The sequence below is a fragment of the Scatophagus argus genome, chromosome 6, assembly GCF_020382885.2.
Source record: "Scatophagus argus isolate fScaArg1 chromosome 6, fScaArg1.pri, whole genome shotgun sequence".
Lineage (NCBI taxonomy): Eukaryota > Metazoa > Chordata > Actinopteri > Scatophagidae > Scatophagus > Scatophagus argus.
In genome coordinates this window covers 17,851,427-17,878,323 of record NC_058498.1, presented here as the reverse complement: position 1 = coordinate 17,878,323, position 26,897 = coordinate 17,851,427, and the positions used below count along the sequence as shown (strand labels likewise).

The following is a 26,897-nucleotide window of genomic DNA, read 5'->3' as shown; positions in this document are numbered from 1 at the left end:
TGAATATGAACCTGCTAACTTCATGGCCCCTGAGGGCCCCCAGAGTGATTTCCCTCTCTGTCGGTTATTCAGTCTTGGATAACAAGTTATTTTCAAAAGCTAGTATCAGTTAATGTCAGTGATCAGGGTTTTAAAATTTAGATGTGTGAAACCTTGCAACAATGTGATGAAGTTTTAAGACCTTCATGGATTTTTGATGATTTATAATTGAATATGATGATGATGGAATAAACCCATGTTAGAAATCAGGAAAACAGTTTAATGTAGAAAAAGTTAAAGAGGCATCCACACAGTTCACAACATTCTGGCATATTTCTGTGAAAAGAGACTCATTTAGTATGATTTTTCATAAAACTTGAACTTGTTAATATGTTTCATACAGTAGCAGTAACAAAATCAAACTGATTTGTTTGACGTGAGGCTATTTATTAACATTCATGCTGAAACCGTTCCTTCTTTGCACTGTTAAACCTTTTGGTAACCTGTTACAAGGTTGTAGTAATGTTGACTATTCAATATCCCACACCTGAACAAGGCCCTTAATCAAGGCCAACCAGCATCTTCAGACAAAACTCTGCTTCTGCCATAAAAACGTTCAAAATGATCCAAGAAGCAAAGCGTTTGCTGAAGGAGTGAAATCGTTTCCGTGCCCTCATTAGATCAGTGTACTCCAGCGCTAATCTTCAGCAGAACTCTAGAGTTCTGTGGCAGGTCCCCATTCAATGTCATCCGTCTCGTCCTCGTCATCATCGGAGCTGTCGCTGCCTCGGATTTGTGTGCGCCTGAACTGGACTGCTTGGTGATGATGTGCCAGCCTGTCAAAGAGCAGGACAGAGGGGTCACGATTAGCACATAATCTCAGTCTGGCTGCACTCTGAAACCCAAAGACTGCAGAGGAACACTTACACGATGAACTGAGGGCCCTTCTTTTCCTCAGCTTGTTCCTGTGGCTGAGCGTCTTCAGAGCGAGCCTACAGCGGAAGACAGGATTTGTTTTAAACAAGAACTTTTCTGTTCCTCTCAATAAACACACGATACAACAAACACTAATCACAGATGATCTTTGCTGCTCTTAAGACTGCGCTGGAGTTTGGCAGCCAACAGTTTCCACCAGCATTTATAAAAATACAGTACTGTTATGTATACTGGGCCTGCAAACAACCATTACTCTTATTATTGAGTAATCTGGCATTTTTCCTGTTAATGGTTGATTAATTATTTCCATATTAAATTTCTTGTATTGTCCAAACAGCACAAAACCCACAGATGTTCAGTGTAATATCACAGAAGAGCAACACATATTTACATTTCAGATGCTGAAACCAGGTTAAACCAGATAAAAAAAAATACTTCAAGGATTAACTGATTATGAAAATGGCTAATTTTGTGAATTACCACTGGTAAATGACCTTTAACACGTAACAACACAGTTCCTTTCAGCCATTTCACTTACCTGTTGTAATTTCCCCTCAATAGCAGACAGGCTGGCATGCTGTGGGCTCTCAGGCTGCACCTCAGCATACGAGGGCTCGTTCACAGAGTACCGAGTCGAGGGGTCGGGGGCTACAAAGTCCGGGGGTCCATCTGATGGAGTGGATGGCGGAACTGCATCAAGGGCACTGAAATCTGAGTCTGTAAAACTGCGATGAGAGGGGTCTTCCTCCTCAGCAGCGCTGTGAGACGGGCTGTAACTCTCCTGGTGGGATGTCCTGGGCTCGGTTACGTGCATCAACGGTGGGATTTCTCTGAGCGAATACGTGTCGGCTTGAGGCTCAGGGTCCATGGTGGGGCTGCGGTGCCCAGAGGCAGGCTCAGATGATCGGGCTAAGGCAGCTCCGGCTACCCTGGAGTGTCTGGGGGGACTGGCCATGTTCTGAGCGGGGAAAGCCTCCTCCAGGTCCTCATTGTCGGTGTAGGCCTCTCCGTCAGTGAAGGCCTCTCCATCAGTGTCCTCCAGGTCACTGGCAGCACTGAGGTAGTCTGACTGAGTTTGGTCCAGAGCATCTAAGTCCTGTTCTCCACCACTCTCCAACTGAACAAGAAAAAAAATATCATTTTATCTATTAGTTTGCCACTGGACAGAGGAAATATTCAATAAAGTGTGAGACAGATAACACAACTCTCTTAAAAAAAGTCCTGTGTGTGTTTGTCAGGAGGGGCTGTGTGTCGTACCGTGACTTCAGACACCCAGACAGGTTTGGACTGCTGGTGGCGGATCTTATCCTTTAGATTCTCATACCAAAGACTGGAGCCGGGCTGCAGGTCAATACGAGCTGAGGGAAAGTAAGAGGAAAGACACAGTGCGAAGTGAGAAGAAGTGTTACCAGTACATGTGTGAGGGATAAGTAGACAAACAAAGAGGAAAAGAAGCTACCTGCCTTGTCTTATATATGGTTTATTGTATTTTAATCATAATATGATAGGGATAGACCGTGCTCACGTGTTATTACCTGAGAAAAGGTGGCTGCAGTGTTTCCTCAGCTTGAGGGCCTGTGAGTAAAGGCGTCTGGAGCTCTTGTTGGAGTTTGGGTTGTACCTCTGCCTCATGGCCTTGACGTCCTTGCGGCTGTGAGGGTCCAAGAACAGGACCATCGGGTGGTACTGGATGTAGTTCAGCCTTTCCACTGCAGTGGGAGTGATGTCCAGAAGGGGGTGCTTGTCCTAGGAAAAGAGAACAGCAAAAATCAGAACATGAGGGAGTAAGCAAGAATGCAAACAAAACAAGGTTTCATGTGCTGTTACAAGTGACTACAATCCGAACTGTGTCTCATTTGTAGTGAACTGAAGACCGGCTCACCTTCTCTGCTATTCTCCTAACAGTGTCCAGCTTAATAACTGTGGAGCCGCCGTCTCCCCCTCCACTGCGAGGAACCATGTCTGCATTGAAAAACAATATTTCATGTCAACGTCGGATCGGAACAGTTACTAAAAATTATTTATTAATTTGAACCTCAGGTAAGAAAGCATGAAAAAAAAGAAACTAACCAGCCACTTCATATTCATCAGGCATCTCTCTGGCCAGCTTCTCCATGGCGATATCATTAAGAGGACCCATAATGACAATGGGTCGTTTGAAATTAGCTGGAGACACAAACAATTGAGGATTGTTAGAACTTGCTCATTTTGTCACCGAACTATTAAACAAAAAGCACGACTTTAAAAACCAACCTTCTCTGAGCAGGACTCTCTCATAGGCCGGGAATTTGCCTTGAATAGTGAGCTGCAGCAGGTCATCACGAGTCCGACGGACGTTCTTTTCGTTCTTTTTGTTTCCTCTGAGACCCCGTAGTTTCCAGAACTCAGCTCTCGGTCCTGACACCTGCCTTTCCCCAGTTGACCGCTGAGTCCGTTCTAAGTTCGCCAGCACCTCAGCCCTGCCGCAGAGGATGACAGATGTAAAAACTCAATGATGAGTCTTGTTTAAACTAGAAATCTAAATTTCCTTCCCGTATCTTTCCGACCTGGTCTGGCTGGGGATGGTGCCTTTATCCATCTCGTGCAGGTCGTTCCCCATGCGGATGGCCAGCCAGTTGCCCAGCTTCCCGCGATGCATCGTGTCCACCACCCTGAACACCTCTCCACGGGTGAAGCTCAGGCCGATGGGGGTGTCTGCCTCATGGTCAAAGTGGGTGCGGATGTAGAAGTTGTCCCCCAGGTTGGACTTGATGATCCTCTTATAAACTGAAGAGAGAGAAGTGTTAAGATGACAGTAGCTTTACCCTTACTGATCATAGGAGCGGTTTAGTGAGAAACTTACTGTCCATCTTGTGCTGAGTGCAGATTTGAATCTGCTCTCCTTTCTTGATGTCCAGGAGGAAGTTGGCTGCTTCCTCTCTGGTGAATTGACCAAAATCGACTTTATTTACCTGAGTAAGAAGGAGCGGGACATTTCATCTTAAGCATGATGCAAGCTAGAGGACTTGTATGTAAAGACATCTGACAGCTGACTTTTGCAGACTGAAGTCACAGAGAATCCACTTGCAGTCACATTTTATTGTAACTGTGACTGCTCTGAAGCTCATGTCAAGATAAACTGTGCTGATTCATGGTGATCTTATATTGCTTGGCAGACACTTCATGATCTCAAATATTAACTAACAAAACGGTTTTAAATCCATCATCTGGCTCTAGGTGTTGAAATAAACCGTTAAGCTCTTTAAAAAGCTAATGATGAACTAATGGGGGGTGTCCGACCACTATCTCACCTGCATGATCTGGTCTCCCTCTTTCATTCCCTGTTCATACGCAGGGCTGTTTGGCTGGACTCCACCAACAAATATACCGACATCGTTTCCTCCAACGAGCCTCAGGCCGACGCTGGCGTCCTTCACGAATGACACCGTGTGAACGTCTGAGCTGTACCTGAGCGTGAGAGGAAGAATCAGCAATGTGCTCGAATTAACCAGACACATATGTTGATATTCACACACATGAACATTACTCACCCCGGATTAGGTGATGGGTAAGAATCTGGAGGCAGGGAGTAGATGGGCTCTTCAGCAGGCTTAGCTGGAGTAGATACAGAGATAGTGAGTCACTATTACATCTGTTTTGGTTAATCAATTACTGATATAAAATTTAAGAAAAAAGGTAAACTTAATTTATCAGAGCTCAAAGTATTAGAATTTAGAGGGAGCTACTTTTCTAATGTGAGAAGCTGCAACCAGCCAAGGTTCACTTGATAAACTGCCCACACCAAAAAAAGTGATTCATTTTTCAAACAATTAATCAATAATCAGACTCAGCCTTACAGTAGAGTGGTGGGTTGCTCTTCACGGAAATCCCAGACCTGACAGTAACAGTTCCATTAGCAGCATGAGGGATGCTGTGAGGAGGACAAAACCGTGAGATTTGTGTAATGACACATTTACACTCAACACTGTATGAAGGCCAAGAGAAAGTCACTAAAGAGGTTAAAGCTCTGTAACTGACAGCTATGTACATGGTGATGATGAATTTTGTGGGGTTTAGGTCCAGTGGTTTGTATGTCATATATGTATAAGTGAGGTAATGCTGAATTGATTCTGATGAAGCGCACCTGCGGTGGCTCTGCCCCCTTTCAGAGCTCCCAGACCTCCTGAGATGTGACAGCTCGTCTGAGTCCGAGGAATCTGGAGGTAAAAAGACAGTGCAGGCAGGAGTGACAGTGGCTGGCCTTTCACATCTAAAACTTGAGACAACAGTACAGAGGAGGAGAGCAGACTGACCATCAGGAGGTGGTCTGGTGGGCGACGGAGCGCGACGAGGAGGCTCCTGCATCATATCAACTGAAGTGCTTTTTGCCTCAGGCAGGACTCTGAGAGAAGCAGACAAATAAATGTGACCAACTACAACATGTCATTTAACCTTTTTAGACGTCTTGTGATGAATTAGCAAAATGAGCATCGTAGTATCATCTGTCATATGTGTGTTTGTTAATACGGTTGTTGGAACGACGTGTTGCAATCCTTGCAGTAAGTCACATCATGTGTCATCAGCGTGTACAGAGTGTTTTACAATGCAGATGAACCAGTCGGACATCCTGTCAGTATCATTTTACACATCTCCACAGCGCGCTCACGAGTCTTAATTCAGCTGTGCCGGAGTGTGTCCTGCACCAAATATCACAACTAAACATTTAGCACATATTTAGAAAGTTATAGCTTTTAATAAACTAGAGGTTTGGCTTTATTTCTTAACTTTTTCAGGATAACTAGTGTCAGGTTTGCCTTCACTGCACTGATCTCACTTAGTGACACAGACTCAGTGAGTAACACTTTAAACCGCTTACAACATAGAACGACATAAATTTGTGACGAATTGTGGAAGTATTTTCAGTTGACTGTCAGCAAATATTTAGCTAAGTGCAGGTTTATTATGTGAATGACTCATATTCTGATTGTACGCCTGCTCAGGTTACTATCAATAGGCTGCTGCTTTACCGTCAACAGTGTTGGCTAAGGTTAAAATTAGGTCATCAGAAGCACTTGGTAAGTTCAGAGTTTCTAGATAAGTTTACCAGACTTCTGACCAAAGCTCTTACAGCATCTCTCACCTGTATCGGTTTTTAGCCGTGTTGGAGTTTGTGCTGTCTGTCGAGTTCTTGCGAGGAACAGATGCGTAACTGGCCTCAGAGTCGGACTCTGACCGAGCTGTGGAGATCATGAAATAAAACAATTACAAGCACATCATTTTGAATGCATTTGGCCAAATATTTATTGGTCGGTTGCTCAAAAAAAAAAAAAAGAAAAAAAAAAAAGATTACCAAGTCTGTAAAAAGATTATCATACATTTTGATGCCGGTGTGCCATGTGTGGTGTCTATTTAAATTCAAACGATGACACACAGATGCTCCCTCTGCAGTAGTGTATGATGCTCACTGACTAAGTACAAACACACAAGCGAGACACTGAGTACACACACACACCTTTCTGTGGCGGACTACTGGCGGCAGCACTGGGGACGCTCCATCGTGGAGACTCCACGGAAACACTTGGCAGGACTCTGCAAGAGAAGAGAGGGAGGCGGGAGTGAGGGAGGAGGAAGACAACAAAACTCAGTTACGTTTGGAGAGGGGGCGGGCAGTGGCTAATATGATGATTATAGATGACAGGGTGAGACTGAAATGTTGAATATTCACCTTAGGGTCTCTGAGGGAAGCTCTCTCTTTGACGATTAACTGCTTTGTAATGATCAATCAACTATTCAGTCGTATTAGTGGTCTGGCCTGATCTTGTTTGGTCATGTTTGCTCTCAGTTTTTAACATGCTGAATGAAACATGAAGTTTTGGATGTTTGATTGGAATATTGTTGCTGATATCAATTATAAGTGCCTTCTGCTTAATCAACACTTAGCCACATACAGGAGAGGTAACTGTTCACTGAAAGTCACTTTTATTTCATTGGTTAACAACATGTCACCACAAACACAAGCACTTGGTACACAAATCAAAAACACAAATCAAGCGCAAATCAAAGGCTACAAAGGCACAAAATGAGCAAATCAATAAAAAAATATTAATCACAAAACAGAGAGGTTGAAAATAAAAACATGTGATTAGCTAATGTTAATAACGCAAGACGTGTGCACAGTCTGCTCAGTGTCCCAGTCCGTGACATCTTGTTGCGTTTCAGGGAGGGGGAGGGGGTGGGGTTGGAGGTTGGGGTTGGGCGGGTCTTCATCTGTACCTGTATCTGCTGAGGGAGTCCTGACTATAAGTGGTGCTATGCCTCTGAGGAGGCGCCGAGCTGCCGTCCGACTCCGACTCAGAGTCTGGGAACAAGCAGAACAAAAAGTTATTATAACACCAACACGCGTCGATTTTACTGTGCGGCAGCATTAAAAAAACAAACAAACAAATGCTTTACTTCTTGTTATACTGTTACACTACCAACAGATCCTCTCATGTTTGCTCTGGCTTTGACATTATTTGACTGTTGACACCTGCTCAGCAGCAAACAAGCAAGTCCAGGATGTGTACCATCTCCAGAGTGTGTATGTGTGTGTACTGACCAGGGGGTGGGACTCTGACTGGAGAGTTGACCCTCCTTGGTGGCTCTGAACGAATAGTGATGGGGGAGCCTCTCAGCCCTGTGTGGGGCAGATCAGGAAGGACTCTGGGGGAGAAGTGTGAGGAAAAGAGTTAGGAAAGGTCTGGTGGAAAAGAAAAGAGATTTTCCATGGTGTTACAGCTGAACTGAGCCTTTCTCTTACTTGTATCTGCTGTCTGGGCGGGGGCTCTCTCTGCGGGGTGGAGGGGATGCGCTATGGTCAGAGTCTGACTCGGACACCGGTTTACGAGGTCGTGAGGTGGAGGAGGTGGGGAGAGAGGTGGACCAGTTGGGGACAGCAGGAGAGGACCGGGGGTTGGGGATGGCGGACATACCAGACAGAGCTCTGCAGAAAGAGCAAATCAACATTTTTTATACCTTTTTAGACACTGGTTGCGTTGACTAATCCAGATTCTCTACCCGTTTTTGTTAAATGCCCTGTAAACACAAAACCTGGTTGAAGAATTAAGGAAAACAATAATCATGGCTGGATTAGTGCTGGAGAAACCTGATTTCGGTTTTTGCATGTGCACGCAAGTGCACAACAAAGACTTCAGACAGGGTGGTACCAACTGACACAGGAATGAAAGGAGCAATAATTACATTAATTTGTGTTCTACTTCCATTTAGTCTTACACTATTCAGTGGAACATCAGACCTCCCTCTTACATGCATGTAAATAGATTTAAATTTGTGGTGAAAAGTCACTTGAATCATGTTCTGGTATTAGGCATTTTAAATCTCTCATCAGTCATGAGATCAATGTAAAGTGGTTGTAAAAATACCTTTTGTTATATTGCAACAATATAAATGATATGATAAATATAAATAAAATATAAATGAAATAGATAAAATAAAATAATAATCCTGGTTATAATAGCAGAAATAATAGTATGAAACACACTGGGTTTGATGAACATTTTGTCAGTCAGAAAAACAATGCGACTGAACTGACTTGTACTTGCTGGATTGATCCCTAATGTCCGGACTGTTTCTCCTGACAGGAGGAGGGGAGGCACTGTGGTCTGACTCCGACTCAGATGGAGCTGAAAGAGCAATAATCAACAGAAACAAACATCATTATGGTCCTTTATTTTCACATGCACCTTTTGAATTTCAATCTCAGTACGAATTCCAGAGATACAGAGAGTCTCAGCTCGACTTAATTATACAGGAAGCACTCGTGTTGTTTCGTCAGAAAGGCCACCATCAACATCTGTCTGTGTATGTGATCTACAGCTCATGTGCAGCCCTGGCAAAAGATCCTCAGCAGGACTGACCTCTGCGAGGGGCGTAGGTTCTTGCAGGAGGCCGAGTCAGGGTGGAGCGCACTGGTGATGAGTCCCGAGACTTGGCTGGTGGAGGAGGTTCAGCTCTTGTTCTGCATTGTGGAAAACAAAAGAAAGAAACAAAAAGACACAGGAGCTCTTCAGTGCCTTTACCCTTAACTCATCAACTAATGTTCACTGGTGTAGGCGTGGTGTACCTGCGTGTCCGTTTCTCTCTATTGGGTTGACGGGATGTTCTGTGGGTGGGGATGTCTTCATCAATGTCTGAAATGTCTGATGGCAGAAAGGAAACAACTGTACTTAGTGAGGATTCACAGGAAGTCCTTCATCAATGATTTCTACATTTATTTTGTCTTTCTCCTCTTAGAAACTACAGTGCTTTTACTCTTACCACCACACTCACTCATTTAATACCACCCACCCCCTCATCTGTTCTCCATTCCTCACCCTCCAGTTCAGAGCTGCTGTCTCTGCGGTGGTCGTCCTCACTGTTGGGGGCGCTGTCCTCCACCTCTGGGATGCTGACCAGGAACTTGCGGTTGTCCCTGAGGACCGTCATGGTCAGTTTGCCCCTGCTCTTCTCCACCAGGTGCTTGGTTTCCAGCAGGGAGAGATTCTCTGTCGTCATGCCATTGATCTGATAAAAGGAGACAAATCACTTAATCTGTTTGTGCCGACTGAGGACTGCATTTTGCAGGAGTTGATGCATATCGTCCACATCTTAATATTCACCTTAAGAATGAGGTCTCCCTCCTGCAGAGTTCCTTCCCTCGCAGCCAGACCTGTTTCTGTCATGTGCTTGATGAAGATCTGGCTGCCAAGCTTCAATCCGTACTCTGCAGAGGAAAACAACAAGAGTACAATCAGAAATCAGTATGATTTCGTGAGTACTTCAGGGCTCTCTCGTTTCCAACGAGTCTTACCATCTGTAACTCTCTTTTTAATTAGTGTGGTTTTGATGGGTTTCTCTGGTACATCCTGATATGGTAGCCTCTTGTACCCCGATGACATCAATGGCAGTGTGTTTCCATGCCCGTTGCGGTCGGGTGAGTTGCTCTGGGCACGGGAATTGTAGCGGTTGCTGTCTCGGTTGTCGCTGCCATCGGAGTAGCGTCGTGTTCGTCTGGGGGGGTCCTGGTCCAGCAGGTTGGAATGTGAGGCGGCCCGAGTCGGCCTGGAGGTCGCTGGGATCTGGATCTTGCGAGGGCGTTTCAAAGTCTGGGCAGTGAAAAATGGAGCAGGCCAGAAATTTAGAGACGGAGTAGTAACCCAGGAATGATTAAAAGCCACTGAGGTGCTTCCTTTATACTCACAACGTTTGCAATCTTGCCACATGACTTGAGGGTCTGAATGGTGTAGTTTGAGTGGACGTTCTCCATGGACACTCCATTGACCATCACAATTTGGTCTTTGGTGCTGCAGAGAAAACTCACATGTGAGTCTGGTTTTGTTGGGGGGCTGATAAAACTACTAATGTGTCTACATGTGTGTCCACAGATGGGAGATCAGGTATTTTTTATTATGTCAACAGACAAATGTTAAAGGTTCCTACATGGTGGTCAACTTACAACAGGCGTCCCATAGCTGGTCCATTTGGCAGCACATCTGACACCACCACAGCAGTATCCCCATTGTCTGGGTTAGGCTTGTCCTTGCCTCCTGATATGGCAAAGCCAAACCCTAGTTTGGAATCCTGTCATCATGAGATAAAAAAAGGACAGCTAGGATATGATAACAAGTACATGAAAGAGTGACACAAATGAAGAGAAAGAATGCATGTGTGTGAGTGTGAGCATGTGTGGGAGATCCAGTAGACAGATAGAGGGAGAGAGAGCACATTCCAGCGACATTCAAGCTGAGGCGGGATAGTGAAAGAGCCAGCAGGGTGTGTCATTATGAATTCCTGCTGGAGTCCGGGTTGTGAAACCGAGAGGTCTGAAGAACAGTCTGGCTCAGCCCCTGCAAGCCGTTTGACAATAACGGAGGAAACAATACTGAAAGTGCCTCTGTGCCAAACACCCAGGCTCGGCTTTCACTTCTGTGTGCGTACAGCCAGTGAGCACAGACCAAACAGCACTGATGCAAATTCACTTCAGCTTCTTGTGAGTTTCATGTAAATTTTTTCCCATGTGGAATAGAAAGACACGAGTGGTTTCACCGTAACCCCTAACACCTGAAATGCACATCATTTTGATTATTAAAAAAAAAAAGCAAAAAAAACAAACAAACAAACAAAAAAAACAATACTTACTTTGTTCAATGTTATCGTATGTTGTTCCCATATTGTGAGCTCCTCCATGCCTGGTTTCTGGAGGAAAAAACACAACAACAATTAGAATAACTTTGGCAAAAGACTATTTACCTTTGACAACAAGAGATCAGAAGTAATAAATCTTAATACAGAATCCAGATCATTACATCGAGGACGGTTGAGTCGAACAGGAAGAGTGTCTGTACTCAACCTGATCTCAGCATGCTCTCACCTGTCTGAATCCTGCTTGACCGGTATGGAGGAGGGGCTAGCTGCTGTGTGTGTGTGTGTGCTCTTGTGATATTGACAACATACATCACCCAAGGCTTGTTTTCCAAGTGTAAAAAAACAAAAAAGATTATTCTGAAAACAGTTGCTGAATAATTGACTAATTGTGACAGCTACAGAGACAAACATATTTTCTGTTACAGTGACGTAGACACACTGTGTCTGTTCTACACAGCATATTTCTATGTTTGACTCTGTAAACAGTCAAATCAGCCGAGCCTGTAGGCTGGTGACACACTGGAGATGTTTTCATGTTCTAAGGCAACATTTTCGAAAGCACCAGGTGATGTCTTTGAAGACGTTAGAAAAAAACTGCATAGTAAGCTCCCACATGCTTAAAAACCATCCTCTTTACCTCTTCATATGTGTTGAGCAAATTACTACGTTTCTGTCTCAAGACTTTTTCTGAATGACAAAGGTTAGATAAATCAATACACCAGCCACAGGCCTGACCACAAATGTCTGCTTGCTGCAGTGACGTGACAAAATGTCTTTCATGTTCATCATTTTCCACATACTCGCCATCTACAAAACCAAACAAAGACAGAGCGCGGGCAGGCCATGGACTATGTAGACACCTGCCGAGCTACGGTAAGAACGGGTAAAGCAAGCTACTCTAGTTAGAGTCACAGAGATATACTGTTGCAGTCTGTTCAAACACATGCAGGCTGTACAACCAGCACAAGGCATGCGTTAATGCTAGTAGATGACCTGTACAACGTGAAGGAACTCATTGAGCTCAGCAGCCAAGTGTCTAATGTCCTGACACACCAAAACACATCATCTTTATCATAACACGAATTCACCAATCATGGCAAAAATTGTTTCAAAGTAGGTCAATCTCGTTGTAACAAAAACACTTATCATTCAGGGCTAAAAATCTCATTTATGATCTCCACAAAAATCTCAAGCTGGCAGGTGGAGGTGATCGTGGGCACAGGTGTGCAGTGAGAACTGGTGAACAGGAGGCGATTTGTTTGACCAAGTTAATCATAAACTTGACAGATGAAAAAAAAAACAACTGACATGATTGCTCAAATCAAATCTGGCCGTGGACTGGCTAAATACATGTCAAGCTATAATTTTAATCTAAACTGACACGGAAACCTGAAGGTGTTGATTTCAGTCACTTATAACTATGCAGAGTACACAAGTCAAATGGGGATAATAAACCGAAGGAGCAGAGGCAACAACTAAATCAAATGAAAAGTAAACATGACCGCAAAACAGAGTACAGAATATTGTTGCATCACTTACGTACTGAGCTGATTTATATTGAACAGGATTAGTTCAATCACAGCAAACTGGTGATGGGTTAAACTTTAACTCTGGCTGTCAGTATTAAACGCAAAATCAAAACAGCGTGTGACGCTTCAATTAATCACACTGTCATGAACTAAATCCTCTAACTATACAGTTGCACTGCAAAATCTCATGTAAAAGCCTGATATTGATTGATTTGAACATAGCTGAAAAAGTTAGAAAACAGATAAACTGAGAAGTAATTTAGTGTGTACTGATGTGATCGTGGACGCCGCAGTCCTTCCTGGCACTCCTGCACCTTCTGGTTTTCACCCTGCCAGTTCTAAGGATCATTAAGCTGGGGACTTCCAAGTATAAGCAATATTTTATGCCCTCTGCTCACTGTGACCAGCTATATTTTAGGTACTTTCTGGCAGTGTTATACTAAAAGACCATCAACGCTTTGTGTTCCTCCCTCTTCACTTACCACTTGGTCCTTGAACCTCACTTCCATTTTCCACTGGGATCTCTTAGCTGAACACAACACCTGTGGCCTCTAGCGCTCAGCGAACAGCCAGCTCTTTATATTCCATATGGCAACACGAAAAACAAAACAACAACAGAGTCCACGCTTATCCGGCTCCAGTTCCTTCCTGCTCGGATCAGCTCTGAGCGGATGATGGAAACCCTATCCCCTCCTGCTGAAATTACTCGTAACGTGACCAGCTATCGTGTTTCTCTCTCAGCTGGGAGAGAAGGAAAAAACATCAAGGCGAGAGCTCACCTGGAACACTCCTCCCCCACTCAGCCTTTGCCCACTCTCACAGTCTCCCACTAGTGCCAATAAAGGTGGATTTAAGGTGGAGCTGCTCTGCCTTACACAACACCCAGCATACAGATATCAGAAGAGCCACGTATCTTAAATAAGCACACTGCAGTCACAGAGAGGCATGGAGACCAGCTTCGGTCTCAAGACGAAGAAATACAAGGTACTGAACTGCAATGCTCAAGGCCGGCTGCTTTCAAATCAGGAAAAAAAAGTTTTTCTACACATTTGCAATTGTAGAACTTATCACGTGTTATGCAAAATGTTATGCACATTTCCCTGTAACTCAACATGCCAAATTTGTAAGGCTGCAAATACTCTTTGACTAATCAATGAACCTAGGGACCATTTAATCAACAAAATATCAAACAATGACAAAAAACTGTGATTACAAGTTATCAGAGACTTGTCTAAGAGGAAGCAGCCAAAAGCAGCCAAAAACCTTCTGCAGTTTGAACGATAAAGCCAGACTGATGACTTACGTTATCAGTGTAAATGTTGGCATATACAGGGAAAGAAGTAGCAGAATGTAAATTTATATGTATATTTGGCCTTTTAGGTTTACTGTACTGGTACTATTGCTATTGAACACTTAGAACAAAATAAATACTGGAAGACATACATCATTTTCTGTTTTTTTTTTTTTTTTAACTCATTAATATCTGAAAAACCAAAAATTGTTGATGTGCAGAGTTAACTTTATAATGACATAAAATTAATAAAAGTACTATAATCTAAGCATTTTTGATCCATTCAAATTGAAGAATATTAGATTTTTTTATGGACAGGCATGTGAAGTTCAATTAGAAGACCTCAGTAGAAATTTCACTCACAAGTTGTTTTCTGTATTTCACCTTACTGACTACTCAACAACTTCTCTGTGCACTACACAAATAGAAATTTTTGTAAAATTAGTTCTGTGGGCCTCATTAAAGCCAGGAAACCCAAATCTGTAGTGATGAACCAGCCTAAGGATCAGCGCTGAGTACGTAAGTTTAAATTACGGCAATGAAACGTGAATAGTGACAAACTAATTAAATACACACAAACAAAGATGCACAAACACAAAAACAATGCAAACAATACTGGCTAGCAGTAAGAGCTTGACTACAGGACGTTGCTACAGTACGATCCATCCACTTACAGGCACCACCAGCAGCGGTGGTTTAGGTTCCGGGGGCACAGAGCCAAAGTGCTTCAGTAGTTTCATTCGCTGCGTCAGATTCATGATGATATTATGTTAAAAAAGAAAAAAGAAAACACTAATACAGTCGCTTCAGTCTGACTGCATTCTGTATGTCAGCCACACACGGCTGTTTCATGCAGGTGTCCAAGTTCGCAAAACAACAAAAAACAAACAAAACAAACAAAAAAAAACAATCCACAAAAAGAGGCGTACTCAACTTAAAATCTAGAAAATGAAAAAACAAGTAAGACAATGACATTCCTCTGCTCCCCACAGACAGGGTATGTGTCCATCACTCCAGAGTAACGACCTGTGTTATTCCCTTCCCGGTGGGTTCATAGAGTCAAAAAGGTCCACTTGCTCTCACTGTCAGTGGTATGTTTGTGTCTTGGTTAACTTGTAGTCTTTCCCACAAGGCAGCTGCAGCAGGTCCCCAACTGTTGGCTGAGTTTCAGCCTGCTGGGTGCTATGGTTACCTCGGGGGAATGAGAGCACTGGTCTGTTAATAATTGACGGGGTGTTTGCTACACTATAGATCTGCTTGCCCTGGGTAAAGTTAAGGGCACTGGGTTCCTACACAGGACCTGAGCTGTTTCAGGATCAGGAAATGGCACTGAGGCAGCACAGACCTTTGATGGAATCTGTCCTTCACACTTAACATCCCTGCATGCACCCAAACGTGGGTGTGCTGCAAAGTTTTTTTGTTTGACTCTGATTATCAGTGCCCTGCCTACTCAAGACTACAGTCACTTGCACATGACTAAGGAGGGAGCACAGAGAGGAGGAACTTTCTGAAACTGAAGGGTGTATCGAGATACAATAAAACAATATCAAACAACAGATCCTGAATCTGAAAACATCCATCACAGATTTGAGCCTGGATTATACAAATTTGGCAGTTTTAAAGTAAGTGGCAGCTACATAACAGAGATCCGAGGCTTGTTTCAGCCAGGTAGAGCAGCTGGCCTCTGGTCAGCCAGGACGCCGGTGCTGAATTATTAATGGGTCTGAAGGAAGACAGGGAATGACAGGCAACCTCTACTGTTGCTAAAACAAACACTTAGCCAAGGTGTGGCCCTCTAGCAGGTAAATAACCACTCACTCACGTTTCAGGACTCAAGTGTATTCAGCAGTAAAGCCACCTCAGAGGCTGTGTTTCTTTTATTTTCAGCCCACTCCTTTTGGCTGTCCAACAAGCAAACTACCAACTCCAGAGTATCTCGCTCTTCACTGTGAGTACTGAGGCCTCCTTTTAGTGCGGCACATAAGTAGAATTCTTCAACAGTGAACCATTCAAACAAGCTACTCCAATAAAGATTTATGACTGAAACAGACAAAACGTCTTGAGTGGACTTCAGCCTATGGCGGTTAGTGGTTAATGAGGAACAGCAACGCTTCACTGTGCAAGTATGGCAATCTGAAAGACAAATACTCCAGAGGTTTACAGAGTGGCTGTAATTACACAGGCCAGGGCTTTGTAGCTTCCACTCACAGTGGATTAAGTCTTGGCATGTACTGTCAACACTATTTAAGTACTGTAAACACCCACCTTACAGCTACCTGGAGTGCCGTACAGATGTCACACAGAAAAGAAGAAAACAGCCTTTGGTGCTCTGTGTAAGTTCAAGATTAAACCAACTGGGCTGTGAAATGTAACACAAGAACAAGTGCTGTGTGCACCATGTGTAACGTAAAGCGACCTGGAGGGTAATGGAGCATGTTATTTGCAATCTGAGGCATATAACCTCAGTCTGGCCTTAAGCACATGACTTTTAAATACCAACAAATCAATGTGAATCTTTTTTTATCATGTGTACTTATCAAGGTCACGTAAAATCGCATATGTACCAAAAATCTTATTTAAATGTGTTAATACTGAGAGCCTTTACCACGCACCAAGGTGTCTATTCCCTGAGTATCTCTTAGACGTATTAGGCCATTGTGGTCACTGCTGCCCATCAGTAAGAAGGCATGTAACATTTTATAGATGGTAACAATGTGATGCAGCACAATACAGATATTTATCCACATCACCCACACAAACACACTATGCTCCTCAGGGAGGTTCGATTGCACTCTTACATCATCAGGAACTTACCAGAACAGTAAGCCCTTAGTCTGACTACATTGGTTCATCCTTAATCAAACAGTGTATCAGTAAGTACACTGATTAAAGTCAAGGGAAAGGAACACGCAGTTGTTTGGGAATGCAGAGTCGAAACTACAGTGAAACCTTCCGCCAGGCAGGTAGAAACTTGCATGTGTGGCAGAACCAGTAGGGTGAGGATGAGCAAAGTGGGGCTTACAGCTGAAAGCCTCCAACCCACCAACACACACACACACACACACACACACACACACACAGACAGACATGGTATAGCTAGCTGCGTGATTTCATCAAACACCCTGTTAATGATCTAAACAACGGACCAAAATGTTATGTAACAAACCTCACCCCTTTAAAACCACTGCTGCAATTTGGGCCGATATCTGCCCACAGCCAGTCCACGATGAAGGAATAATTAATGGAGCTAACAAGCTTCTAATCCTGTAAATATCAAGTTGTAAACTACAGAGCTTTAAACGCCCAATACCTGCTTCGTGGCTAGCGGCTAAACCCCTGAAAGTGAGGTTACGGCAGTGTAATTCATTAAATTTTCTTTAAATTCACTTTAGTGAACAGTTTCAGTCGTTAAAATGTCACTCTTCAACTTCTCCCTTCCCTTGTCAGGCTCGCGTTATGGCCTGACAGCCATGCTTTTACCTCAGAAACAGGACATACCTGACAGCAGTGGAGCTAACGTACCTGTGAGCTGCGTCTCTGTGGGTTTAACTGTGCTCGTCTGTCACTCTCAAGATTCGTCCAAATGGATAAAAATTCTCACTGGAAATCGTCGTCAAAGTCCCACTCAGTCACTTTAACTGCCGCAGCAACTCAAAAAGTTTCTCTCAAATGTTCCTCAAGACAGGTATGGAGGCGTGGCGTCGACGACACGACGTACAGGTGAGTTTCACAACGTCATCACGCAAGTGTAAAACCAACCGGAACTTGGTCCTCCTCGTAAATGAATCCTCCTCCAGGTTTCGGTTATAGTGAGAGACATTTTAAATCGCATTGCGGTTAATTGAACACAAATAAACACGACACGGGCTTTTTCATGCATTTCTCACAGTCACATGTCGTGATTTTAAGTTTAATTTGGTCATTTTTGGTCTTGAAAACAAGAAATACAATGGGCAGTCTGAACATCACAAAGGATAAAGTGAACCATAATCTTTAAATGTTATAACACTTAGTTGCCCCTCTGTTGTCTTGTCAAGGGAAACTGAATACATTTTCGTATTAATAGTTTGTAGTAGTAGTAACAGTTATCAAAGGCCCTCATCCTAGCTGGTCCAGCTCCAACCTGTCAGAAATATCTTTGTTATAATATGTTCAAAATCAAGACGTTTTTCACACTGAATTTTGACGAGAACTGGAAGAAGAATTCAGGTGGTCTTAGTAAACGTAGATAAAAATCCTGAATTCAAAACTTCACTTAACAAAAAAACAAAAAAACCCACAGAATTATCAGGATCTGAATTTATTTCAAGTACCAAAAATAAACATACTTATTATGCAGGGTGACATCAGATTGTAAAATGCATTAATGTGTCCAACACCTAACTGCTGTGGGTGGTAAAGGTTCTGATTTTATCGACTTTACTGCCAGGTAGATTAATTCGTAATAATACATCACAATCTGAAATCAGAATCAGAATCTGAAAAGTAACCATTAAATATGGCTCTCAGATAAATGTGAAAAAAGTACCCTGTGAAATGTAGCAGAGTAAAAGTATAAAGTACTGTGGCAGAAAATGGAAATTGTAATTAAGAACAGTACTTAGGAAATATATGTAGCGACATTTCACCACCACTTTCTTAAGTTCTTTGACTTAAGAAACATTAATAACAATGCTCCTCACAAGCCTTCCTGTATGTTGGCTGCTGAGTGCACATGTTTGCAGGGTAACGGTTTAGCTTTTATTTTTTTTATGCCACTACACTAGTGACATCTGCAGTCAGAGGTATATGGTTTTTGGGTTGTCAGCCTGTGAATGTGAGATCCCAGGAACGCATGCAGGAATTTCTTCAGATTTGGCATCTACATCTAACATCTACTCAGACTCAAAGATGAACCGATTAGAATTTGCTGGTCAAAGGTCACTGAAATCTCAGAAACACGCTTTAAACTCGTAACTCACGAATACACTCACTGTGACAAAATTTTCCACAAATGTCTAATAGAATAAAACGATGATAAAAGGTCAAAGGCCGACTTCACGGTGACATCATGATGTTTTCTGTCCATTACTCAACTCTATAAGTCAGGAACAGCAGTGGAGATTGTGACCATATTTCACTTTTGGTCAGATACTGAATTGGTGATGCTAATCTTCAACACCCACCTTGAAACTGATTGAACTGTGCTGATTGTACAGATCTTCTGTGCGGTGAGGTTGAAGATGTGTGTGAAGCCTTTGCATTTTAGAATTTGTAGCTTCTTTGCAGACATGGACGTAAACTGCAATGCAACGTGGCCTGCAACCATGAGATGGTATTTGTGGTTCATTTCTGCTCCATCTCTTCAGTCTATCTTCTTAATGCCACTCGATAAATAAAGAGTGGTGTCACACATCTCTTCCTGCATGAACTCACAACAATCCTCCAGGAGGACAAAAGCAATTTCCCAGATGAACAAAAGTGGACCTCATTTCAGCAATCTTCAAGTTTTTATTTGTTTACAAAGTTAAGATTGCAATTTCATATAGTCCTTCCTTAAATGAGTAGAAAACCTTTTTAAAGAATTAGTTGAAAGGCACAAATTTTACAATATATACATTTGGATCTAAATTATAAATATATAGAAAACAAAAGCACAACCCAGAATAAAAGTGCTGAACACAGTTTCTATTTTTACAGAAAAAATAGGCTTTGTTTAAAAATACATACAATCAGTAGCATGTTTTTTGTTTCATTTTTTTTTGTTAGCAATAAATTATTGATGAGTGATAACATTGATAACGCATAATATGCAAACGGTGGAGAAACGAGAAAGATGGTTACAGTATACACAGAGCTATCCATCAAAGATCAGAAACACAACAAGCTTGCAATGCTCAATCATAACCAACAAGAGAAGAGTAACTTGATTATGCCATTCTTAGTGCAAAATGATAAAATGATAAAAGGCCTAACTATATTAATGTAGAATTCTACAAAAAAAAAAATCTTCCTAAAATGCGGTCCATATCCCTCAAATGCATAAAGCTTTATTTGTGTGAGTATAAAACACAAGGCAAACCTTTTGCAGACTGATGTTTTGGAATGTGCCTGACGTGGAACGTGAAAAGCAAAAGCCAACGAGGATACGGGGAAAACATGCAATAGAAAGATGCTCCAAAAAAAAAAAAAGACGCACTGACAAGAATCTGGGATACTGTGAGTCAGTCTAAACATAAACATCTGTTACGCTGAGGGAGGGGCAAAGGCTTGAACAGAACAATTGCACGTTTCAGTAAAACCCAGGCGCGAATCCACTCCAAAAAAAAAACAAAACAAAAAATCTGTCAGCTTTAACATGAATTAAATGTCCTACAACTGCAACACAAATGAAGATAAAACTGTCTGCAGAAAAATAATGTTCCTTAAAAGAAACAGCCTTTGATCTTTGCCCTAAGAAGGCATAAACATTTAAAATCACCGACATGTTCACAAGGACAAACGACAAAACCCATCACATTAAGTCTAAAATATAAATACAGCAAGAGTCACAGCACAGTTAAGAAAAAATAGCACATGTATTGGTTAGTCTCACCACTGTTTTAAGGGGAAATGATATATTTCTGCTATCGCCCCGCGGTTACACCTCTTGTAGGTTTCTTCCTGAGATTGAAAAGAGTTCTGATATCTTAGAGCCAGTAACTTCAGGGGTGTCTGTGGAACACTTTGGTATCTCTCTGCAAACTGAAGGCCTGACAAAGGTCTACAAGTTGGAGAAACAATTCTACTAGGGAAAAGCAAAACTGAAATAAGCAGAAATAAATCCATACACTGTACAGCAGTACAGAACAGTGCAATCTTATTTGGTGGCAGATTATAATAGAATTTGTTTTATAGTAATCTTGAAAACTAGAAATTTCCCTGACCAAATATTTCGTTAACTATTCTAATAAGCAGAATAACATATCTAAAATCTAAATATCCCTTAAATATAAATAACAATAACTTTTATAATAACAATGACTAAAATATCAAGAACGCATTGCGTTCGTCCCGTGAAAACCTACTATACAAAGACAAAGGTCGTATGCATTTCAGAATCTGTTTAACCAAAAGACGAAGCACAACAGAAATAAGGAGATTCATATCATGCAAAAGTAACCACAAAGCTTTGCCTGTTGAGCGTAAACAGTACTTAGGCGTTTATGTTTCATAACAAATGTAGAATATGGTTTTATTGCTTTTTAATCACTTGAACTTATCCTGGCATTTCTGTCATGAACCAGCCACAGTGCATCCTTTTCACACAAAGATGGCCAAATCTCACAGGTATTTAAATATGTACTCTGATACACACACACACACATGTATCCAATGTTTTTACAGCCTTGAAGCCTGAAATGGAAATACATTGAGAACTTTGTCTCAAGCTTACTACTATTATCCAAGCAAGTTAGAGATGATAGGATTTTCTTTTCAGACCTCAAGACAATAAAAAACATTATTTCATTGTAATGAAAGTCTTTAAACAATTTTTTATATATGTGCTGGTCAAAAAGACACACATGCACAAAAAAAAAAAACAACACACTGGAGCCTTTCCTGAGAAAATTCGAAATTAAATCAAACCAGGAGTCACATCACCACATGTTATCGTCAGTTATTAAAAAAAAAAAAAAAAAAAAAGGAGGGTGTGTGAATGTGAAAACATTTGAATGCGAGACTAATTTTATCCACGCTGCTCAATAATCTGTGCCATACTGACCCTATGACATGTTGTCCAATCGACAGGGACAGAGAGACACAGAGAAAAAGGACGCGTCTACTGCTCTTGTTTTAAAAGCAGCATCACAGAGTACATACAGGCTGAGTGAGGGGAAATCCACCACCAGCATAGTGTAACACCACCACTAACTCACTGACTGACTCACTGACTGACTCACTGACTGACTCACTGACTGACTGACTGAGGGGGCTAAAAGTTAAATACAAATATAGCACAATTAAATTAAAATCAAAACCAACGCTCAAGAGTACAAATCTATACATTAGGCTACATGGATTTTTAAAGACTGCATTTATAGATTTCTCCAAAGGCACTGTTTGCAACAGCAGACTTCCTCTCCCTTTTTCCTCACACTAGTGTTCATACAAGCAGGGAGAAAAACAAGAAGGAGCATGGAAGAAAAAAAAACAAAAGCAAAAAAGGAAACTGAGGCATTTCACGGCTAATAATCTAAAAGATCTCTTCAGTTTTTCCCCCCATCTTCCAGCCAACACTATTTATGTTTCACTCAAACCAAACCTTGCATAAAACAGCCATGAAGTGAAGTAACAGCAAAGCAAAGTCTACAGATGTGGTTTTAACTGGTGAAAGGCATTTAGAGCTTCCAGCAACTTCACCAGTCATACCTCGTAAAATCAGCAGCGGGAGGTTTCATAAAGATTTTCCACACCTCAGTGAGTGAGCTTTTGTTTTGACAGCTCGTATGTTCAATAAAATACAGTTAATCACGTTTTTTTTTCCCCACTTCTTTTGTATTACAGCTGCCTTTTCACTGTGGAGGACACATTTTTATGCAGAAATCTGATACTGATCGAGCCCGCTATCACCTCGACAGCCTCATTTGGATGAACTACAGGTGGACAGAGAGAGAAGGGTGAGCCAAGCGCAGGACAGGCAGTGACGTGACTATAGGCCCTGAGGGGAGAGGGAGCAGGTCTGAGGGTGCGAACACAGACAGCAGTGAACAACACACAATCTGCTTTAAAAGACCAACCGAAACACAGAGAGAAAATCAGATTCCAGACGAGCAGTTGCTGTTGCAGCTCTTAGTCTTGATGCCGGTACTGAATGACAGACTTGCGGTCCGATCCGGCCTGTAGCATGCTGTTCAGAGCCTCACGAACATCAAGGGCAGTGGTATTGCTGTGGCCGTTGGGTAAGGAAAGGGAGTCTGACTGGGGGAGGAGAAAGGGGGAAGAGAAGTGAGAGGAAGAGTTTGAAAACAGAGAGGAGGATGAGGACGGACTGGGGAAGAGAGAAGAGGAGGACGATGTTGGGATGAGGGCAGATGTGGGCAGGAGGCCAGAGGGGACGTGAGAAACCAGGCTGTTTGACACAGAAGAAGTGGAGGACGTGGAGGAGGTAGAGGATGAAGGGCTTGCTTTCTGCGTGGGCATCTGAGGAGACAGGGGCAAGTCAAAAAAATCTAACAAGTCTTGGTGGTTATTGGCCAGCAGGTTGTGTTGCTGTTGTGTTGCCTGCACATGTTGCTGTTGCTGTTGTTGCTGCTGTTGTTGCTGCTGCAGCAACAGAGGCTGCTGTATTTGTGCAGCATGCTGGGCATTCGATGCATTCTGCGAGATCAAAGACTCCAGATTTAAGTCATCTCCGAATCCTGTAGCGTGTCTCGTCAGACTGTCCAGATTCAGTCCACCCTCAGTGGTGTCTGGGGAGGGTGACGGGGAGCTCACAGTCAGGTCCAAGATCTCATCCAGAGGATTCTTGGAAGACAGCGCGGTCTGATGGATTGGAAGAGATGGGTTCTTCAGCTGTGAAAAAGAGGATAAAAAGGACTGGGGGTAAAACTGTGACAAACTGGAGGGGAGACTAACCATGTTGGACAGAGAACCCTGGTTGGTGGCGGACGTGGTGGTGGAATTGTTGGGCCAGCTGTTATGGGTCCTTTGCTGGGTTTGACTGGGATTTCTCTGTAAGGACAACATGGATATGATCTGCGAGGACTGGTTTTGGGATTGCATTCTCTGCAGCTGAGGAATGCTCCCAGTTTGTGTCCTTGGTAGAACATGTTGGTTCAGTTTAGGGTTGAGGATATGCTTTTGGGTGAGCGACTGGGCCAGCATGGGTTTGCTGAACAGATTTGCCAGAAGGTGTTTGTTATCCTGCTCCATTTTCCGTCTGCACTCCTCGGCTAGTCGTTGCTCCACAGCCTGCTGCTCCCTCTCCTTTCGTCTCCTCTTCACCTCCTCGTCCATTACCAACAGCTCCTCCCGAACACGTGCCACACAGTTCTCTGGGATCTTGATACCTGGGAGAGATGATGAGGATGGTCGGGTCAGTGATTGGTGAGGTAAATATTTTAAAAAATGCAACCATCCAAAAACAGATCTTCCTACAACGACCACTTCATTAAAAGGCGATGTCACAGCACACAGTAGTAGTAGTAGCAGCAGGAGTGAACGAGAAGTGCACAGAGAACACGAACCAGACACTGAATGTCCAGTTGAATTGCAACATGTTCTGTGTTTCTGGTCAAATAACTTCATAAATGTCACTTGGAGTGAATGTAGTACTCAGAGTTCAATGAGTCAAATGAGGAAAGTGAGTCACACTTTCATTTCCACAATTTATCATAGAGAACTGTCAGCACTTTAGCTGCTTCACACTTTACCATCACAATAACTTATTGGAATCACACTTTGGACCTCTGGCCTGGATTTGCTGTGTATTGTGTTCGTGAACAATGTATTGTTGTGTTGGGATGGGGGTGTACTGACCGACTTGCTTGTTATGCTGCTTGGTTTTAAGTCGGACAATCTGCAGGATGCTGGAGCTGGTGATGTCAGACACCACATCGGATACGCGCTTCCACACACGCAACAGAGCACCACACAACATGTGGTACTGACGGAGGCGCATGCCCTGCAGACACTCCTGGCCTTCCTCAATTTTCTTACATTTTCCATTCCTGAGGAAAGGATGGAAAAGAAAAAAAAAAAAGTCAGATATTTTGTTCATACAACAAAAGAGCCCACTGGTTTCTCAAGACTGCTCCATCCTTGCATTTTAACAGCTCACTGGTGACAGAGGGACATGAAAGACTTGCATGCTATTTCTTCATGACTAGTTCTCAGGTGATCTGCAAATCCTTGGAAATGGCATTGGACCTTAAAACCATCCGGACTGAATCCTAATAAGCACCAGCCTGACTGGATGCAATGAGCCCATTAATCCTGATGGACACAGTGGATTCCTACTTACCAGTTGGCATGGCTACACTTCTTGAAAGAGAAGGTGAACTGGTTTTCCCAGCTGTCCCTGGCTTCCTCTGGAGTCACCTGTAAGAGGAAACACCAAAATCAGCAAAGATCTCATCGTATCCACAGTGTAAAGAAACACCATAACACCGCTGTAAACACACATCTTTACGAACATGGAAACTTCAGACCAAAAGTCATACCATAGCTTCATCTCATTTATAATCGTATGTTGTGTCAAAGAGAAGCTGAAGTGTTTCATTGGACTTGTGGTGAAAGGTCATTAATCATTCATGTAGGGAAGGGAAAATATAAAGGAACTTCATCATCCCCACAGACAGACACATTTAATTTTTACACTGATTATGTTTTTGTTATTGAGTTTAGGAGTTTGCAAAAGACTGCTACAATGTTTAGCTCTCAAGTGCCTTGAACATGGCCTGGTTCAGTACTCTTCTATGGCCACAAGGGGGCAGCAGACTCCATATGTACTCCAAGCAGAGCAGATAAAGAAGCAAATGTCAGTTCTGAAAATGTCCAGCTGTCTTCTGTCAAACCTTCCTCATAACCAAAAAATCTTACAATATATATATTAATCTATTTATTGTCATCTTGAAAAAATAAACTAAAAAACTAAAAAGATAACATTTGTAAGAATGCAAGCAAGCTCAAAGCTGACCTTTTCTGAACACACAAATATTAATTTTCAATTTAATATTATTAATGAAAACAGACAAATACTACTACTAAATACACAACCATAAGCCTAACTGTCAGATGGGGCAGATACCTTTCGGTAACGTTGTTGCAGGTTGTCCAGGCTCTCAGGGTGGGCCTGCTTGCCGATGTTGGGCTTGTAGACAATGAAGTTCTTGCCTCTTCCTTGTTCAGCTAGCAGCACACATGGGTAGTTACCTCGCAGCTATGGAGAGGCCACACAGAGAATGAATCATTTGCCCTGTGTCAGTGACTAAAATAATCTTTCTAGTGGACATCCATTGTGTCATCACACTGCTATGCTGTGACGTTTGTATTAAATAATAAATCCTATACATGCAGTGCTCCCACAGTAGCCTGTGGATTTAGTTTTCTTATCATATCACCTTCAGGGACAGGTAGAATCCCTCTTCAGGACCGCTGAGCTTCAGGGATCTGTTGCAGGCCTCATCCCAGGGCATACCTCTGTCCACACTGATCTACAGGAGCAAAAAGCATCACAGACTAAAGCATGTGCTGTCAAAGGCCTGAAGGTCAAGTAGACTTACATAGAAACCGAAAAATTCCAAAATCTATTTGAAACACAGACATTTATTGTAAAAATCATCATCCGTCAGTCATGAATGCAGTCAATACTCTCTCCATACTTGTTAAACTGGTCATAGCCATGCAGAATTCTGAAACTTGAAAATGTCAAATGAGGGTTAGCCTGCAGCCTACAGCTATAAGCAGGAGATACCAGTAATTATCCTGTTTCCACCTCCCACTAGTGTCTGCACAGACTCCTCTGCCCTGAGCTAAGCCTGCATGATCACAGTCTTTCTGCTAGCAAGGTGACATCAATCAAAACCTAAATTGTACAGAGGCAGCTACTGGAGTTACCTTTGGGAGTGCAAGTTATGTGGAAAAAATTCGTAAAAGTTCCCTTTGTATGCGAGCACTCCACAGAGTACAAGCCATGTCATGAAAATCTTGATAAATTTATAGTCATTATTTGCTACCCAATCTGTGACGATCGCTTAGCTGCCATTAAACATGAACTTCTCAAGGACCACAAGACTTGCATGTTTTGGGCATGGTTGGTGATGCTCAAGACACATTTAATAATGGCATTTTGTTCACAGTAATGATCCAACCTTCTAAAATACACTTGAGGTGAGGTTATACAGCGCTTACCTTATAGAGAACAACCTGTCCATCCTGAGGGTTTCCAGCTGTCAGAAAAGTTTCCTGCTTCTCCTCATAGATCTCATCGTTACCCGGGGCAAGGTCTGTCAGAGGCACAAGAGAACATGTCTTTAAAA

At 42.6% G+C, this 26,897-nt stretch overlaps 2 protein-coding genes across 8 annotated transcripts in view; both read right to left on the bottom strand.

Moving 5' to 3' along the window:
• Positions 1-238: 238 nt before the first annotated feature.
• tjp3 (tight junction protein 3) lies at positions 239-17,617 on the bottom strand. 4 transcript variants are annotated; one of them, XM_046391277.1, is made up of 30 exons: positions 17,419-17,617; positions 11,071-11,127; positions 10,388-10,512; positions 10,133-10,235; positions 9,743-10,037; positions 9,552-9,655; positions 9,267-9,456; positions 9,017-9,092; positions 8,811-8,911; positions 8,486-8,576; positions 7,694-7,876; positions 7,493-7,596; positions 7,168-7,252; positions 6,407-6,483; positions 6,035-6,131; positions 5,208-5,296; positions 5,039-5,111; positions 4,752-4,825; positions 4,446-4,509; positions 4,206-4,362; positions 3,758-3,866; positions 3,462-3,681; positions 3,169-3,374; positions 2,986-3,081; positions 2,798-2,877; positions 2,451-2,661; positions 2,173-2,273; positions 1,454-2,032; positions 907-971; positions 239-815 (listed from the first exon to the last, which is right to left on the bottom strand). In XM_046391277.1, the coding sequence occupies exons 2-30, from the start codon at positions 11,116-11,118 to the stop codon at positions 695-697; spliced, it is 3,924 nt and encodes a 1,307-aa protein (XP_046247233.1). In that variant the 5' UTR covers positions 11,119-11,127; positions 17,419-17,617; the 3' UTR covers positions 239-694. The 4 variants fall into 4 exon arrangements, with proteins under 4 accessions (XP_046247233.1, XP_046247231.1, XP_046247232.1 ...); XM_046391275.1 differs by lacking the exon at positions 17,419-17,617 and adding an exon at positions 14,571-15,268; XM_046391276.1 differs by lacking the exon at positions 17,419-17,617 and adding an exon at positions 13,088-13,471.
• A 3,466-nt stretch (positions 17,618-21,083) lies between these two features.
• Positions 21,084-26,897, bottom strand: part of si:ch73-63e15.2 (protein strawberry notch homolog 2) — a 56,174-nt gene continuing 50,360 nt past the window's right edge. For all 4 annotated transcript variants that reach the window (XM_046391273.1, XM_046391271.1, XM_046391272.1 and 1 more), the window contains 6 exons: positions 26,770-26,864; positions 25,980-26,072; positions 25,667-25,798; positions 24,881-24,957; positions 24,397-24,587; positions 21,084-23,927 (listed from right to left, as the gene is read on the bottom strand). In XM_046391273.1, the coding sequence (XP_046247229.1) occupies positions 22,708-23,927; positions 24,397-24,587; positions 24,881-24,957; positions 25,667-25,798; positions 25,980-26,072; positions 26,770-26,864 (1,808 nt within the window). In that variant the 3' untranslated portion in view covers positions 21,084-22,707. The remainder of the gene's footprint in view (positions 23,928-24,396; positions 24,588-24,880; positions 24,958-25,666; positions 25,799-25,979; positions 26,073-26,769; positions 26,865-26,897) is intronic.

What these genes read in the sequence shown, in the direction of transcription:
- tjp3 (XM_046391275.1), bottom strand. Translation starts at nt 14,654, where the DNA reads ATGAATCTGACGCAGCGAATGAAACTACTGAAGCACTTTGGCTCTGTG. An exon ending in GACTCCCTCAGCAGATACAG is followed by an intron (nt 6,484 to 7,167) that starts GTACAGATGAAG and finishes CTTCTCTTGCAG; the next exon opens with AGTCCTGCCAAGTGTTTCCG. An exon ending in CACTCAGCACAAGATGGACA is followed by an intron (nt 3,682 to 3,757) that starts GTAAGTTTCTCA and finishes CTCTCTCTTCAG; the next exon opens with TTTATAAGAGGATCATCAAG.